This window comes from Pipistrellus hanaki (genome assembly GCF_964339955.1).
Source record: "Pipistrellus hanaki genome assembly, chromosome: 5".
NCBI classification, from domain to species: domain Eukaryota; kingdom Metazoa; phylum Chordata; class Mammalia; order Chiroptera; family Vespertilionidae; genus Pipistrellus; species Pipistrellus hanaki.
The window spans coordinates 79,964,972-79,981,356 of record NC_140507.1 but is presented as its reverse complement, the minus strand read 5'-3'; the positions used below and the strand labels follow the sequence as shown (position 1 = coordinate 79,981,356).

The 16,385-nt window shown below is 51.9% G+C and overlaps 1 protein-coding gene across 13 annotated transcripts in view; it reads left to right on the top strand.

The window, feature by feature from the left end:
• EPS15L1 (epidermal growth factor receptor pathway substrate 15 like 1) overlaps nt 1-6,868 on the top strand; it is a 94,371-nt gene extending 87,503 nt beyond the window's left edge. For 7 of the 13 annotated variants that reach the window (XR_014795169.1, XR_014795170.1, XM_084885862.1 and 4 more), the window contains 2 exons: nt 978-1,183; nt 6,253-6,851. Coding sequence is in view for 10 of the 13 variants with exons in the window: in XM_084885862.1 (XP_084741988.1) it covers nt 978-1,183; nt 6,253-6,396 (350 nt within the window). In the remaining 3 variants the exon portion in view is untranslated. Of the gene's footprint in view, nt 1-977; nt 1,184-6,252 lie in introns of all 13 variants that reach the window. The other 6 variants (XR_014795171.1, XM_084885865.1, XM_084885859.1 and 3 more) reach the window with 4 other exon arrangements.
• The last annotated feature ends 9,517 nt before the right edge of the window (nt 6,869-16,385 follow it).

Sequence of the window (16,385 nt, the reverse complement as noted above, 5' to 3'; positions counted from 1 at the left end):
AGGCTCCCCCTGCCATCCTCACACATGGTGCTCCTCAGTGGGAGGGGTGCAGAGGGCAGGAGGAGACTGGATGGGAGCTGGACAGGAAATTGCAGACATTGGGGGGAGGTACCCACCTGTATCTGAGCACCTCTGGCAGAGCAGAGCTGCAGTTGGAGACCTCTGTTTCCTTTTGGGGTTCGAAGGGTACCCAGATGGCCTGGCTCTGACTTCCGGCGGCCTGGAGCATCCCTCAGTCTCATGGCTTGTTTACTGCCTGCCAGGCCTCAGAGCTAACACCCTATCCATGCAAGGGGATGCCGTTTTCTTGTAAAAGGCTGTAACCAATATATTTTTAGCCTTGCAGGCTTTACGTTCTCCATCCCAGGTGGCCAACTCTGTTGTCCTGGATGAAGGCAGCATAGAAGACCGTGAACAAGCGCACAGCTTATTGGCATGCGCGTGCCATTAAATTGTGACTTACAAAGGCAGGGGGACCCCTGTGGGCAGGTCCTGCTCTCAGCTGCTGCTCAGTCACCGGGCAGACCTCCTTGCCCCGTCTGCTGGGGCTGCTATGACCGGGCGGCTTACCCCGCAGACATTTATTGTTCTCGGTTCCGGAGGCTGGAAGTATGACATCGAGGTTCAGCAGGGTTGGTTTCTCCTGAGGCTTGCTGCCTCCCTGAGTCCTCAGAGGTCTACCCCTGAGTCTGTCCTGTCCTCTTCTTACAAGGGCACCATTCAGCGTAGGGCCCATGCAGTGACCTCATTTTTCCTGAATTACCTCTTTACAGACCTTTCCAAATACAGTCACATTCTGAGGTCCTGGGGCTGAGGATCTCGGCACGAGTTGTGTGGGTGAGGGGCGGGCACAGTTCATCCCACAGCAAGCCCATTTCATGGACTCTGTTCTGTCCGTGGTCAGTAACTTGTGTTTCTTTTTTCTCTTCCTTTTTTTTTTTCTTTTTTTTTTTTTTTCTGTCTCCTGAACTTTCCAGGTAAAAGTACACCTGTAAGCCAGCTCGGTTCTGCAGACTTTCCCGACTCCCCCGATCCATTCCAGCCGCTCGGGGCTGACAGCAGTGACCCGTTCCAAAATAAGAGGGGGTTTGGGGACCCGTTTAGTGGAAAAGATCCATTTGCTCCCTCCTCTTCAGCTAAGCCTTCTAAAGCCTCCTCCCTGGGCTTTGCAGACTTCACCTCTGTAAGTTGAGTTCTTCGCCTCCGTTCCACTCCCTCCCCTCCGCTTGCAGCTTCTTTGGGGCTATTTTTTTTTATTTTTTTGGCTTACGTTTCCTGGTACCTCATGCCACCAGCTGTGTTATTTATTCTGTACTGCTGCTTTCTGTAAGAAAAAAATGTTTCTCAATAAAGAAAAGTGCTATGGTTTGGATACTTTGTGATGAGGGCACATGTCATTCCAGCATGGTGGCCCACGCTGGTGGCCGCACCTGCCCGTCTCTCTCTTTCCCTGGCCCGGTCGACTGTATTGTTTCTCTCGCCCGGAGGCTGTTGTGCTCGTTGACTTTTGGAAGCTGAGATGTCAGACACCTCTGAAGTATCAAAGCAAGATTGCAAAAGTTACATTAGGATCTCACTGTCCCCAAAAGGTCTCTGCAAGAATTCTAACTGTCCCTCCTCAGTGCACTTTGTGCAGCAAGTGCGAAGTGAGGGACCCAGGCGAGTACACGAAGGAAGAGCAGTTTGGTTTGTTTGAAGCTTTAATTTCAGTTACCAGCTCTGATGAAAAGAGAAATCCAGCCTAGAACCACCACTCTGAAGCCCTTCTGCCAAAACAAAACAAAACCCCAACCCTCCAAAAGCTATTTAAGCAAATTCAAGTGCCTTTTCAGAAGTCTGGCCATTTCTTGGTATGAGAGAGATTCCAGATTATAAATGCTGTCACTTTTGGTGTTTTTGGCACCGTCATCAGTACCCAAAGATCTTGTTCTCACAGAGATTCGGTTTGTCTTCCCAGAATTGGTTTTACTGTCTGTTGTTTTCTTTTTCTTTTTTTAAGTTTTCTTCGTTCAAACATGCCAAGTATCTTGTTTTCTGGCTAGGTGTGACATGCATTATTTATAGATGCTTTGACTCCTAGAATATCCTTCTTAAAACAACCTCTGCCATCCATACCTGTGCCCCGTGAACGCCCGATTCATTTCAGATCCACCTCGTGCCCAACTATCTTGTGGTTTATCGAAGCCGCCCAGTGCGACGCTATGTTCCTGGCTCTTGGTGACCTGTAAATGTTTTACAGCTGCAGTCAGCTCGGTGTTGTTGACAGCCTGTGCGCACTGTGGATGTGTACAAATGGAGACCTTGTTAATAAAAGCCAGAAACAAAACCTGCTTTATCTACAGTTTTTTTTTTTTTTTTGAATAGGACCACGTTTGTTTTTCAGTGGAAAAAATATTAAATGCTGATGAAAAAAATAGAGCCATTCATGCATGACTCAGGTGCTCTGTTTTGGGCAGGGCAGAGGGAAAAGTGCATTCGAATGGCAATTTGAAGAATTGACTGTTCTCTTTCTGAAACGCATAACTCTGTTTCCTGTGGACCCTGCACCCCCCCGATGGCTGGGTTTTGGAAAACATTAAAAGAAATACCAAGGTTTTAAATTATCATCTGGCTCAACACTTCTGGTCATTCCAGAGCGCTTGTTAACTTTGATTTTTAAATACTCCCGATACTTAATCGCCCTCATTTCCAGGTGGGGTATCTGATTCTGCCCAGTGGAGTTTTCTGTTTAAAATCACCTTTCCTGCTTCGGGTGCCCCAGGTTTTCCAGAGGAAGTCTGGAAATCAGTGAGATTCTGTCCCTCTGATGGGATGGCTGGAGGACAGACAGGAATCTTACTGGTTTGGCTTGTTCCCCTTGGTGATACCATAGTCCAAAAACGTTAATACCTGTCCCCCTCTGGGAAATCAGGATATCTTTGCATTTTCCTGGCGTGGGGGTTCAGCCCATTAGCCTGTGGTTTCAGGGTACACTGGGCCTGGATTTGTGCTAACTCAAAGAGGCCAGAGTGGGTTTCTCCGGTGTATTTTAGCTCCCCAGTAAAAACGGGCCTTTCACTGCCCAGCAGACTGGCAGTGTGCTTTCAGATCCGATGTTCTGAGTGCCGCCAAGACATGGTGTTACCTGTGCAAAGGTAGCTTGGTCCGTGTTGGAGTTCAGGCACTAATGTCATACACGTGTGTGGCCCCCCTTTGGCACCCCAGCTCTGCCACCTAGAATAAGGTGACCAGATGTCCCGCTTTTGGCGGGACAGTCCCATTTTCAACAATTTGTCCCGCTTCCTGTGCGTTTTTAAAAAGTCCTGATTTTTTGAAAGATTCTCGGGACTTTTTAAAAACGCCACAGGATTTGGGACAAATTGTTAAAAAAAAATTGGGACGTCTGGTCACCTTAACCTGAACCCTCTAATTTACGAGTCCCAAGTTTTCATCAGTGGGTGACTTGTGCTTGTTCACGGGAAACCTTTCCGAGATTTCTTTAGAAACCAGCCTTTCTGTCTCTTGCGAACGTATTTATTAGGCAGTAACGTTTATAGGTTAGCAAAACGGCACCTTTTCCGGAAGTCTGCATTGAGAGCAGAGCAAATGTCAGATGGGCAAAGTTTGCGCCGTGGAGTGAGTTGGATGCAATTTCAACATCAGAATAAAGTGAGTTAGTGGAGGAGCTAGAAGTGTCCCTCGGGTGATGAGTGGCAGTGCCGTTAGCTGTCTCAGGATGTGGATGTTGGTGCCCTGGAGGAATGGCACCTGGCTCTCCTGTGAGTTGTTGTCTGAATCGAGGACATAGCGTTCTTCCCGAGTGGGCACCCTCGGGCAGGAGTCTTGGAGGGGCAGCATCCGCGTGCCCACTGTGTGTCTCAGCCCCATGATGGCACCAGAGTGATGCAGAGACCAGAGCTGCCCACAGGCATCCCGGATCCTGGCCATCGTGACGCCTCAGGTCAGAGGACTGGAGAATAGGCTTGTTCCAGCGCCTGCACCAGGGCCCAGAAAGGATTATCACCTGATTGGAGACACAGACACCCCCTTCGCCAGTTTTCTCTCGGACGTCACTGTCCACACAGACCACCTGCGTGATTCTAGTCTCCACGGTGGGGCCTGAGCTGGCCTTGAACCAGTCCACTCAGGAGGCACCGGAACGTTCTGTCAGCTGCTTTATCTGAAATGCAGACCCCTGAGCAGACGGCTCCGAGACCCACGGGCTGCGCGGGGCCCTGGGAACAGGCCTTGGTCTGGATGACCCGTGGCATCACCCGTCAGCCCCTCCACCCTCCGGGGCAGGCAGGGGCAGGGTCCCTGTCCGTGCACCTGTTCCTCCCGTCCGCCAGCAGCAGCCTGGAGTCATTCCCACCAGCGACTGTTGTTTTTTCCTTGTTTTCCTCCTGTTGAGGTGTTGGAAAATCCCCCCAGAGTGTTGGGCTTATCTGTGCGCAGTGGTGGAAACAGGGTGGGGACAGTTTGCAGGGCAGCTTCTCAACAAAAACTTCACTTTTCCTCCCAGAATGGCACTTGGTGCTGACTCCCAGGCCAGGTGGGGAGAGCCTCCTGGGCTGCCCCCTCTTCCGCCAGGACACCTCTGCTTAAGACTACGCTGCTTCCATCACCCTCCCCACCCCCCTGCCGGGTCCCCACCCTCAGCCCTCTCTCACTCCCACACAGCCTTCGAGCCATGAATCATTGAGAACTGCCCAGCCACTGGCCAGGGGGCTGAGGGTAACTCTCAGCTCTCCTCTGGGGCCTATAGCCTATCTCAGCCCAGCCCCTCACACCAGCCTCCGTTCTGGCAGCACCAAGGGTGGGTGCTCGGCCCCTCCATGCCCAGAGCACAGGTGGGCCCTGGAGGCTTGGGTGCTATCCTGGACCCAGACTTCCCGAAGAAACAGCTGACAGCACCACCCCTCCCCGACCCCAAGAGAATCCAGGCCTCTGAGGACTTGGCTCTGCAGCCGCCTCCCCTCCCAGGCCGTGGTGTTGCCATCTGTCCCAGAATCCCACCTCCTGGGCTGTCCCTCGGACTGTGTGTGTGTGTGTGTGTGTGTGTGGAGAAGTAGCTGTGCGTTCCTGTCACACTTCCTTTTCCAGCACCCTGGTGGACCTGCCGGGGCCTCCATGGGAGCTGTGTGGGATTGGGATCATCGGTCGGTCTGTTCCTTGGGCACCTGTCAGAGGGCCAGCCTGCCACTTGGTCTCTGTGTCCCCCAGGGCTTGGCAGGGTCAGTGCTGCGAGCGGAGATTCTGGCTAAGGGCGGCCACAGCCCAGAGCAGGCCGCAGCTCTGCTCTCACGTCCAGGCCCACGGGGCCAGAGCTGTCTCACTGGGAGACGGAGCAGTTACCGGGGACACGGGGGAAGCCCGGGGAGCCAGGGACCAGCCAGGAGACAAGCCTGTGGATCTGGCTCTTCTTTTCTTTCCTTAGAGCTAAGCGCTCTCAGATGGTTTGCAATCACCCGTCTTGGAATGATAGCCATTTTCTCCCTTGTTTGAAAAAAAAAAAAAAACACTTTTTTTTTTTTTTTTAAATGGAACCTTTCGGAAAAGGACGCCAACAAGGAAAACCTTGTGGACTGAATGACACGTAACTGCCAGGGCACCGTCGTGGTGAGCTGGAGCGAGGCTGGACGGGAGGAGAGGCCACCCTTGGCCTCCAGACCTCTGGGCCCATTGGCAGTCAGAGATCTGTTCAAGCCAGACTCTGCAGCCCAGCGCCTGTGCCACCAGCGTCAGCAGCCTGCCTTCGAGGCCAGGCTTTGCAGGCTCGCCGTCCTAGCTCCTGGGGGGTCAGCCGACCTCCCCCCAAGGCTGCTTTTAGAGACCCCTCCGGCCGCGGAGGAGGCTGACAGGGGCTTCTCCAGCTCAGGAAGCCTGTCTCAGTCCCGGGGGCCGCGGGAGTCAGTGTCCCACACCGAAGCGCCGTGCTGCCTGCGTCAGTCCCCTGCAGGGACAGGTGGCTAGTTTCTCTGGGGTCCAAGGTGGCGGTGAAGTCAGACTCGGCCCTGCTTCTCCGTGCCTGTGACCCCTCCCAGACTGGGTGTCAGGGCCGGGGCGTGCGTGTCCCCTTCCCAGCTCCAACCAAGACACAAGCTTTTGGCTTTTTCTGGTTTTTCTCTCCCCCCACCCCCCCCAATGCATCCCAGCGTTGCGTGCGGTTCCCTGCTTCCTGCCCCCCTTTGGCAGGCCTTCTCTCCTCTCCTCCCCTGTCCCTACGCACCCACTCCCCAGCCACGTAACCCAGCCTGTGTTTGTTCTTTGCAGTTTGGCAATGAGGAGCAGCAGCTGGCGTGGGCCAAGCGGGAAAGCGAGAAGGCGGAGCAGGAGAGGCTGGCGCGGCTGCGGCGGCAGGAGCAGGAGGACCTGGAGCTGGCCATCGCGCTCAGCAAGGCCGACATGCCCGCCTAGGCGGAGGCCGCGAGCGCGGGGCCGGCCGGACTGCCGCGGCGGTTCTCAGCGGACACGCCTCCGAGTCTGTACATACGGGCACTCGCACGGCGGCCCGGTCCACCGGGATGTGTCACGGCCACTGTAGGTCAAGCACTTGGCTGGTCAGGAGGCCTCGGGCTCTGGGCGGCTCGGCCCACGCGAGGAAACGGGGCTCGCCCTGCAGAGAGGCCGGGAAGGCACGGCCGCCGCCACCGCCATCACCTCTCCACTGTGACAGCCCTGCTGGGGACATGCCCACCCGGAACGGGCGGAGGGCGCGGGCGCCCCTGGCCCGCCGCCTCTGCTCACAGCTGCTCCGCGTCCCAGCGCCAGGGCCACCCCCCGCCCCTCCCCAACCCAGACAGAGCCCTGCGATGTATGCATTCGTTGTATAAAAATTAAGTTTGAATGATTAATATAAAATATTTTAATACAAAACACAAAGACGCTCTCCTTCCCTTTCATTTAAATATTGCTTTCCTTGCATTCACGTTCGCGCGTGATGTCACAGAGGCAGAGCAGCCACAGTGACGTGGAGAGCTGGGTTGAGTGTTTCTCTTTCAATCCTGTTTGAGAAGCTTCTAGGACCTCAGAGAAGCCAATTGGAAGTTCCCATGGGTCGTCCTGTCCCCCAAGGATGCAGTCCTCCGTCACCTCACTGCTGTCTAAAGATTCCCGCTACAGGTCACCGAGGCCTAATCTCCACGGGGGGCTTTCTTCACGCCACGAGCTCTGGAAGGCTGGATTCCCCCAGAACATTCCAGAAGCTGGGACATGACTGCTGGGATGACCTGCTGAGGACACGGCACATGGCCCTGCTGTGTTCTCACTGTCCTCCGGCAGACACCACATCCTCGGCCACCTTCTCTCAGTAAAGATGATAAAGCTGGAATCCGGGTGGCCAGAGCCCAGCCTGAGAACAGCCTTTATCCAGAGAAACCTCCAATCCCAAACCACGCAGGACGGGGGCGAGATGCCGACACCAGGACTCACAGGCCCAGAACGTTCCGGGATCAGCCCTGGCGGGAAGCACAGGGCACACGCAGTCAGACCCAGGAGCCCTTTGAAAAGTTCCCTCTCCGTGTTCTGTGTGTCTGGGTCCCAGGCCCTGCTCTCCCCGCTTCCTGTCCAGCTGGGGCAGGGATGTTGGCGACCCCCAACCCCTGCTCGGTGGCTCTCAGCTGCCTGATTCCAAATGCCTCATCCAAACCGGGCAATCATTCCGAGAGGTCCAGACGGCCCTCCATGTCTGCGGGTTCTGCATCCGCGGATTCAGCGGATAGAAAATATTGGGGGGAAATGTTATGATGCGCCTGTACTGAAAACAAGGCTTTTCTGTCTTCATTCTCCAGTACGACAGCTATTTACACATCATGTACATTGTATTAGGTGTTATGAGTAACCTAGAGCTGGTTTAAAGTATGTGAGAAGATATGTAGGTTATATGCAAATACCACACCATTTTACATAAGGAACTTGGGCATCCGGGGGTTTTGGTGTCTGTGTTGGTCCTGGAATCAGTCCCCTGTGGATAACAAGGGATGACTTTATTTATTTGCTTGGTTTTACACTTTAATTTTACTTTTCAAACCCAGTTTTAGATTTGCAGAAAAATCACAAAGATACTACAAAGAATTCCCATAGGCCCTCACACAATTCCCCCGTTTTTAACACCTTACATGTGTATGGTACATTTGTTACAGTTAAGGAACCGATATTGAGGCATTATTATTATCGATAACTGAAGTCCATACGGTGTTATTAACTGATTTCCTCAGTTTCCCCCGGCTGTCCTTTTCCTGTCCCAGCTTTTCCTGTCCCAGGACCCCACGCTGCCCTTAGTCGTCATGTCTCCTGCGGTGCCTCTGGGCTGAGACAGTTCCTGGGACTCCTCAGCCGGGTGACCTTTACAGCTCAGGTGAGGACGTCAGTGCGGTGACATGGCCCAAGGCTGGTGCCAGGTGCCCTTGATCCTCTGGAAAAGGAAGCCGCTTCCGGAATGTGGCTGGAGGTGGTTCCCAAGGCCTCCTCCTCCTTTGGAGGAGCCACCAGAATACGACTGAGGCGCAGGGCCAGGTGTGCCTGCCCACGGCCTTCAGGGAAGGCACCCGATCGCCTCTGTCCGCGGTGGTTATAGCTCCCTCCTCGAACACGAGACCCACGCTGGCGAAAACCTCACAGTTTTCAGAGCAATCAACTTCTATCATTTTGTTCTAACCCCAGAGAAGCCTTGTAGGCGAGGAGGGTGGGGTGTTAGCCCATTTTCCAGATGGGAAAACCGAGGCTCAGTGTCTGCAATTATTGGCCCAGAGCCCCAGAGCCCGCCAGTAGTGGCGGCTCAGTTTGGCTGGTCTTAGAAAAGCTTTGTTTGTTATTCCTGCTGCTTCTTTACATACCAAGGCACCCAGAAAAGACACGGAAAGAGGCTCTTCATGTCCTGTAAATGCAAGACCATACATTGAAGTTGAAGACCTTGCAATGCATTGGAGTTGAAGACCATGCAATGCATGGAAAGAGCTCTTTCCCAGGGGAATGCGATGGGCTTCAATGTTTGTATATTTTGTGCATATTTGTTGTTTGTTTTTGTCCATGACTTTTTCACCTGATTCTTAGAAGTTCTCAGCTCCTCTCCCCCCGAAAAAAGGAGGTTATAAGCCGGTTTTAAATCTTTTTCCTCCTTTCCCAGCCACACACACACAGACATGCATACACACACACACACACACACACACACACACACACACACACACACCTGCTGTGTACACAGCCTCAAATCCACCAATCCATCCCCACTGCCGCCGGCTCTAGCCTGCCTCTTCCCTGACAGAGAACACTCACACCCTTTCCTGAAAAACAAAGTACCCCGTGTGAAAAAAACGTCTGATGAGAATCTCCAAACATAACAGCAGCAAGAGGAGTGCACAATAAGTCCCCACCACCGGCTCTCAGCACCGGCTCTCGTTCTGATGTTGCCGCTTTCGCTCCACCAATCCCTTCCTCCCGTTCTCCCTCTGGCAGAGGGGCCTTAGAACAATTTGGTCGTGACGTCATGCTACCCATCCGTGTCCAAGTATGTGCTGCTAAGAAACGTGGCACCTTCCCCTATGACCACCGTGCCGCGATCACACCTAACAAAACGAAAAGTAACACCCGCTTCTGCCATCACATCTCCAGATGAGCGGCGACTTCTGATTTTGTGACCTCGCTGACTGACTGCCCTAATGGCTGGAAGCCTTTGTCCCCTTAGGGGGTGACGTCCCCCAGCTCCCACCTGTGGCAGCTGGTGCCCACCCCCGCCGGATCTGGGATCCAGCGCCAGCTGCAATTAGGCCAGAACCCAAGGGGCGCAGGATACCTGGTCTTAACATCATTTTGGAAAAAAAAAAGAATGACTGGTGATCTGCCACTTGCTCCAAGGAAACGAAATCACAGCTTCAAAGTCCATTTCATAGAAAAGTACACTCCAGTCCTGGAACAGTTGTGGAAAGCTATTTTTAAAACAGGAAGCGTCTGAGAAACAAAGAACCTGCCTCTTGAAATAATGGAGTAAATATTTCTGTTCCCTTATCAGATCTGGTTCCTTTGAAACACGCTCTTTTTTTTTTCTCTTCCCAAAATTTTCCCCAGTCCACCGCGTTACGAGGCGCTGTACAAATTGTATCATGAGCTGTTGTTGGAAAAATATAAAGGGAAATGGAAATGTGATCCTTATCAGAAGCCTATTCCAGAGAAATTACGTGATGTGGGCTGGCGTGGCGCAAGCTGTGTTTATGTTTAGTGGGTCTTTAAATATCTCTTTGATTCGCGTTCTGGTGGCCGTGCTGTGCGTACACTCTGTGAGTCATGACCTTGGGCGCACAGCCTAAACCCTCAGGACCTCAGTTTACCATCTGGCCGAGCAGGTTGGACCTGACCTCATAATCTTTTAAGATTATGATTCAAGTTTCTAGAAAGGCACATAGTTTAGGATTTCAGGTACAAGCAGAAAATGGAATAGATGTCATCCATGCTGGCCTCATCCTTATTTAACATATTTTGTCCACATATAAACACTGTTATTTTACAAGTGAATAAACAACACTGTTAAAATCATCAAACTTGCTGAGACTGGAACTTAAGTATTCCAACCACTAGAAAGAAATGACAAATATGTAAGGTGATAGAGGTGCTAATTATCTCTGCAGTGGCAATCCTACATGCATACCGCATATAAATGTATCAAATTAACATGTACACCTCATACTTAAGCAATGTTATATGTCAAATTTGTTTTGTTCAAACATTTTGTCCACTCTTGATAACCATTTGGTAGCTAAGGGAGAAATGTTAGTTTAAATAAATACATAATAAATAGGGTAAGATAACAAAGAATATATCACTAATAAGTAAAATATGTCACTGATATCTAAATTATATCAATATAGACAATATATAATATATAAGTATAATCTGTATTTATATTACTTGAAAAACTTTTACATTATAAGCTTTCCAATGGTTTCCCTACACTAACCTTCAGCTAACGTCAGTGTTCCCTCTGAGGACCAGAGCAGAAGGACTTTGGAGATAATGGTCTGCAATGAATGTTGTTTCTTTGTACTAAAGACAAAGGCCAGAGTTTCCACTCCAAGAGCCAAAGAGAAAAAAAAAAGACCCAACACAAGATGTAGCCACTGTTGAACCATAAATACACTTTGTAGAGGAAGTGGGGGTCTTGGTTCTAAGAGAACAATGTGGTAGACCAGAACTCCGATTCCTCTGGTTCTAGATCCTGGGATAAGGGACTGAGGGCTTTCCTCTCCTGCGGGCGGGCGGGCGGGCGAGCAGAGAGGGCACAGTTATGGAGAGGCTCTGGGGGTGCTGGAAAGGGCAGGGCGCTGGAGCCACACAGACAGACGGGGGTGTAAGTCGGCTCCCCTCTTGATAGCGGAGACTTCGGGAGTCCTTCTCCCTCATCTGTAAAGCGGAGAGATGACATCCATCTCTCGGGCTGCTGTGCGGATCACGGCGGAGTCCCCAGCGTACGCTAAACATTTAAGTCAGGTCCTGAGACCCGTAGTAGTTTCAGTAAAATCACTAATGGTGGTTTACAATGACACAGCATAAAATTTTACCATCTGAATCATTTTCAGCGTACAGTTCAGTTGTTTCAAGAATATTCATGTTGTTGTGCAATCGCTCTCTAGAATTCGCCTTGCAAAACCGAAACTCTGTACCCAGCACCGCCCGTTTCCCCCTCCTCCAGCCAGCAGCAGTGGTTTTTGTTATTACTGACTCAGGTGGTTATTATTAACACGATGCTGCTGCGATAGCGGGCGCTCGCACGTTGATAGCGAGGCTCACAGATTCTGGCGCTACTGCCCGGGAACCAGCGGAGAGGCGGGCGGCTCTGTCGATAGATGAGTGACTGTATCACTCCTCCTCGTGGGAATCTCATTCTAAAGAAAGTAGACGCCTTTAGAATCTCCCATAGCCGACGCCTTTAGAATCTCATTCTAAAGGCGTCGGCTATGGGAGGCCAAGCCCTGACACCCACTTCCTGTGCGATCGATCCTATGAAGGTCTGGGGAGGGAAGGGGGCGCCATGGACCAAGGCCGAGATTGGGCACCATTAGGATAAAGATGGTCGTGTCCAAAAGCAGGACATTACCTTTTATTCAGGGGTATTTGGTCAGGGGACGTCCCACGTGAAGGGGGCAGAGGCCAGGGCCCTCCTGTGGCTCTGCCGGACGGACTGTATCATGAGCTTGTCCCGGCCTCCACGGCGGTTATTTTTAAGCCGACAGTGAGGCTTACTGGAAATGGCCTGGCGTTCATGCCTGGAAAGCGCCTGCATTGAAACTGGAGCAGCTGGAGTGCAAGCCACGGGAGATGGTTCTCTCTTCAGGCCTTGACCGAGACATTCCGGCAGAAGCGGTCTTTTCCAGCTAGGAGAAATTCCAGGGCCTCAGCCTCCGGAGTGCCTGCTCGAGAGCACATCTGTTTGAGGCCACAGAGTCGTCCTCCTTTCTCTTGTGTCGTGGTCCTCTGACCCTCACGGCATGCCCCAGCCAGCGGGTCACCGTCCCTGTCGGCCTCCCAGGGAAGGCCAACGGCGGGAGAAAATTCTCTCATGTTTCCATTTTCCAGTCCACTTTCTGGAGTTGTATGAGCTTCCCAGCTTCTCTCTCTCTCTCTCTCTCTCTCTCTCTCTCTCTCTCTCTCTCTCTCTCTCTCCTTCTCATTGACTGGGTCAAGGAAGATGGTTTAGTTGATGGGGAAGGTGACAGGATTTTCTTGCCTTCCTTCCTAGTTATTTATAAAATTGTGGTAAAACACACGTAAGAAAACTCGCCGCCATAACCATGTTGAAGTGCCCAGTGCAGTGGCATGAAGCACATTCACACCGGTGAGCAGCCACCACACCATCCACCTCCAGCACGCCTTCATCTTGCAAAGCTGAAGCTCTGTTCTCATTAAACACCGGCTCTTCACCCACCTCCTCCCCAGCCCCCGGCCCCCACCATTCTCCTCTCTGTGCATCTTACTACCCTGGGGACCTCATGTAAGCGGAGTCACCTAATGTCCGTGGTGCCGGGCTTATCCCCCTCAGCACACTGTCCTCAAGGTTCATCCACGTCACAGCATGTGCCAGAACGGTCCTCATTTTTAAGACCGAGTAACACCCCCCTGTGTGTGTGTACGCACATTGTACACATTGTAAACACATTGTGCACATGTACAGGCCATGCTTTGCTATCCATGTCTCCCTGGATGAATTGTATTTCACAATCAATTCGCAAAAAGAACTTCATTAAAAAAAGTAAAGTTTTACAATTGAAGCTTCTACTTCTACTTCTACTTCTTTTTATTTTTTAACTTTTTAAAAATATATTTTATTGATTTTTTACAGAGGGGAAAGGAGCGGGATAGAGAGTTAGAAACATCGATGAGAGAGAAACATCTATCAGCTGCCTCTTACACACCCCCTACTGGGGATGTGCCCGCAACCAAAGTACATACCCTTGACCGGAATCGAACCCGGGACCCTTCAGTCCACAAACCTGTCAGAGCCCCAGTTGCTTACTTTTAAAAACAATTTTGTTTTTTGAGGTGAAATTCACATAACATAAAGTGAACCATATAAAGTGTACAACCCTGTGGCATTTATGTTTACTATGTTGTGCAGCCATCACCTCTTTCTAGTTCCAGAACATTCCCATCACCCCGAAAGGAGACCCTGTCCCCATGAGCAGTCACCCCAACCCCATGGCAACCGCCGACCTGCCGTCTGTGTCTGTGGACGCGCTCATTCTGGGCTTTTCGTATACGTGGGACCCTGTGGCCTTCTGCACCTCACTTCTTGCACGCAGCGTGATGTTTTCAGGTTCATCCACATTGTAGTCGGTGCTTCAGTCCTCTCTGTGGCTGAGTAATATTCCTCGGTATGGAGGGACCACATCCTGTTTGCTTACTCAATCTTTAAAAAAAATTTATTTTATTGATTTCTTACAGAGAGGAAGGAAGAGGGAGAGAGTCAGAAACACCGATGAGAGAGAAACATTGACCAGCTGCCTCCTGCACACCCCCCACTGGGGATGTGCCCGCAACCAATGTACATACCCTTGACCGGAATTTGACCTGGGACCTTGAATTTGCAGGCCGATGCTCTATCTACTGAGCCAAACCAGTCAGGGCATGTTTATTCTGTCTTTGATGGACACTTGGGTTCCATCTATATTTGACTGTTATAAATAGTGCAACACACATTCAAACCGTTTCTGAACCAAACAACACAGCAACAATTAAGCAATTATGAAAATTTTTTTCTGTAGGCCAGTGGTTGGCAAACTCATTAGCCAACAGAGCAAAATACCAACAGTACAATGATTGCCATTTATTTTGAGAGCCAACTTGTTTAAACTTAAACTTCTTCTAACACTGCTTCTTCCAAATAGACTTGCCCAGGCCACGGTATTTTGTGGAAGAGCCACACTGAAGGGGCCAAAGAGCCACATGTGGCTCGCGAGCCGCAGTTTGCCGACCACTGGTGTAGGCAAAACCCTTTCAAGGCTCCTCCGCCTAAAAAGACACTGGAGAGATGCCCATTTACACCTGAGAAGGTTCCAATACAAGGTTAGCCCTCCAGGGACACTCACCCCGAGCAACAGTGGGCTCAGGGGCACACGGATGCTGGCGACATTGGGATTGCCAAGCCCGTTGTCCCCGCCCACAATGCCCCGCCCCGGGACCGGCAGGAGTAAGTATGGTAGAACGTGTGGGCTTCCTCTTTGGAGTCCCACTAGCTCTCTCATCACCGCCCCCATACATTCACTGCACACCTACTGTGTGCCAGGCACAGTGCAGGCCTGTCCATCAGACGGTGTCCCGCTGAGACAGCTGCTAATGACCCCTTTTGCAGAGGTGGAAACGGGGGCCGAGACCCCAGGTTGATCGCAGTGAACCCAGGAGCTCAGCTCAGACTGTGAGGGCCCCCAGACCCTGCCTGTCGCCAGGACTGCTCCACTGTCTCCGAGGGCCCAGACCCTGCCTATCGCCAGGGGGCCCAGGTCCCACCGGCCAGGCAGAGTTGGCGCTCCTCCAGCGAGCCCCACAGAAGCCGGCAGAGGCTGGTGGGAACCGACCGTGTTCAATGAAACAACCACCTACTTCTGAGATGAGAAACCCTTCCTTCGACACACTTTCCTGTGACTCAAAACAAACGGATGAGCCCCCACGAGCTGGCCCAAGTCACCCGGGCACGTTGAGGAAATGAGACATCAGGATGTGTTTGAGGTTTGGGGTTCAACGGAAACGCCGCCGGGAATGCAGAGAATTCTGTTTGGGGAGCCGGGATGGGAGCCCGGGGCAGGCTCTGGAGCCGGCAGAGGGCTGGGCCCGGCTGGATTCCCGACTCCTGAGTCCCCTCCTGGCTCGGGAGCATCACAGAACCCCAAGGTCACAGACAAGGGGTTTGGCCCAGGCGTGTGTGTCTTTTCATCTTGGGACAGTCCCCAGAAGGCCAGCTTGGGGTCAAGGTTGAAATCAGGGGTGACGGAGGTGGAGGGCGGTCAGGATGTGCCTGGGAAGGCGGGACGGCAGCCTAGAACAGGGCCTGCTGGTGCAGAACTGCTTCCTGAGCGAAGGTGACGACGTGGAGCCGATGTCTCTGAGGGCGGCCGCAGACGGAGGGGCCAGCACCCCGGGGTCACGGCCCACAGGCCAGCTTTCGGATCCTGCTCAAGGCCCCCCAGACGGGACTCCACTTCCACAGGAGGACAGAGGGAGGAGACAGCAGGGGCTGAGCACCCGCAGCGGGGGAGCGTTACTCTCTGCTTCACTTTTCTTCCTTTAGAAAAAATTTATTTCAGAGAGGAAGGTAGAGGGGAGAGAGAGAGAATCATCAATGACGAGAAAGATTCACTGATTGGCTGCCTTCTGCACGCCCCCTACTGGGGATCAAGCCCTCACCCCGGGCACGTGCCCTTGACCAGAATCAAACCCGGGACCCTTCAGACGGCATGCGGAGGCTCTATCCACTGAGCCAAACCAGCTAAAGCCGGTTTTCTTTTGTTTTTAATTGAGGCAACATTGGTTTATATTATAACATTATGTAAGTTTCAGGTGTACAGCATTATAATTCGCTGTCTGTGTACACTATAGCTTACTCACCCTATCATTCTAGTTTTCAATCATCACCATATATTTGACGCCCTTTACCCATGTCACCCTGCCCGCCTATCCCCCCACCCCCACCCCCCGCCCCTGGTGGCCTCCCTATGGGTAATCACCAATTTGTTGTCACAGCTATGAGTTTGGTTTGTTTGTTTGTTTTTTGTTTGTTTTCTATTCCACATGTTTAAATGAAATCATGTGAATTTTTGTTCCATTCCTTCTGACTTATTTCACTTAGCATAATACCCTTTAGGTCAGTGGTCGGCAAACCGAGGCTCTCGAGCCACCTGCGGCTCTTTGGCCTCTTGAGGGTG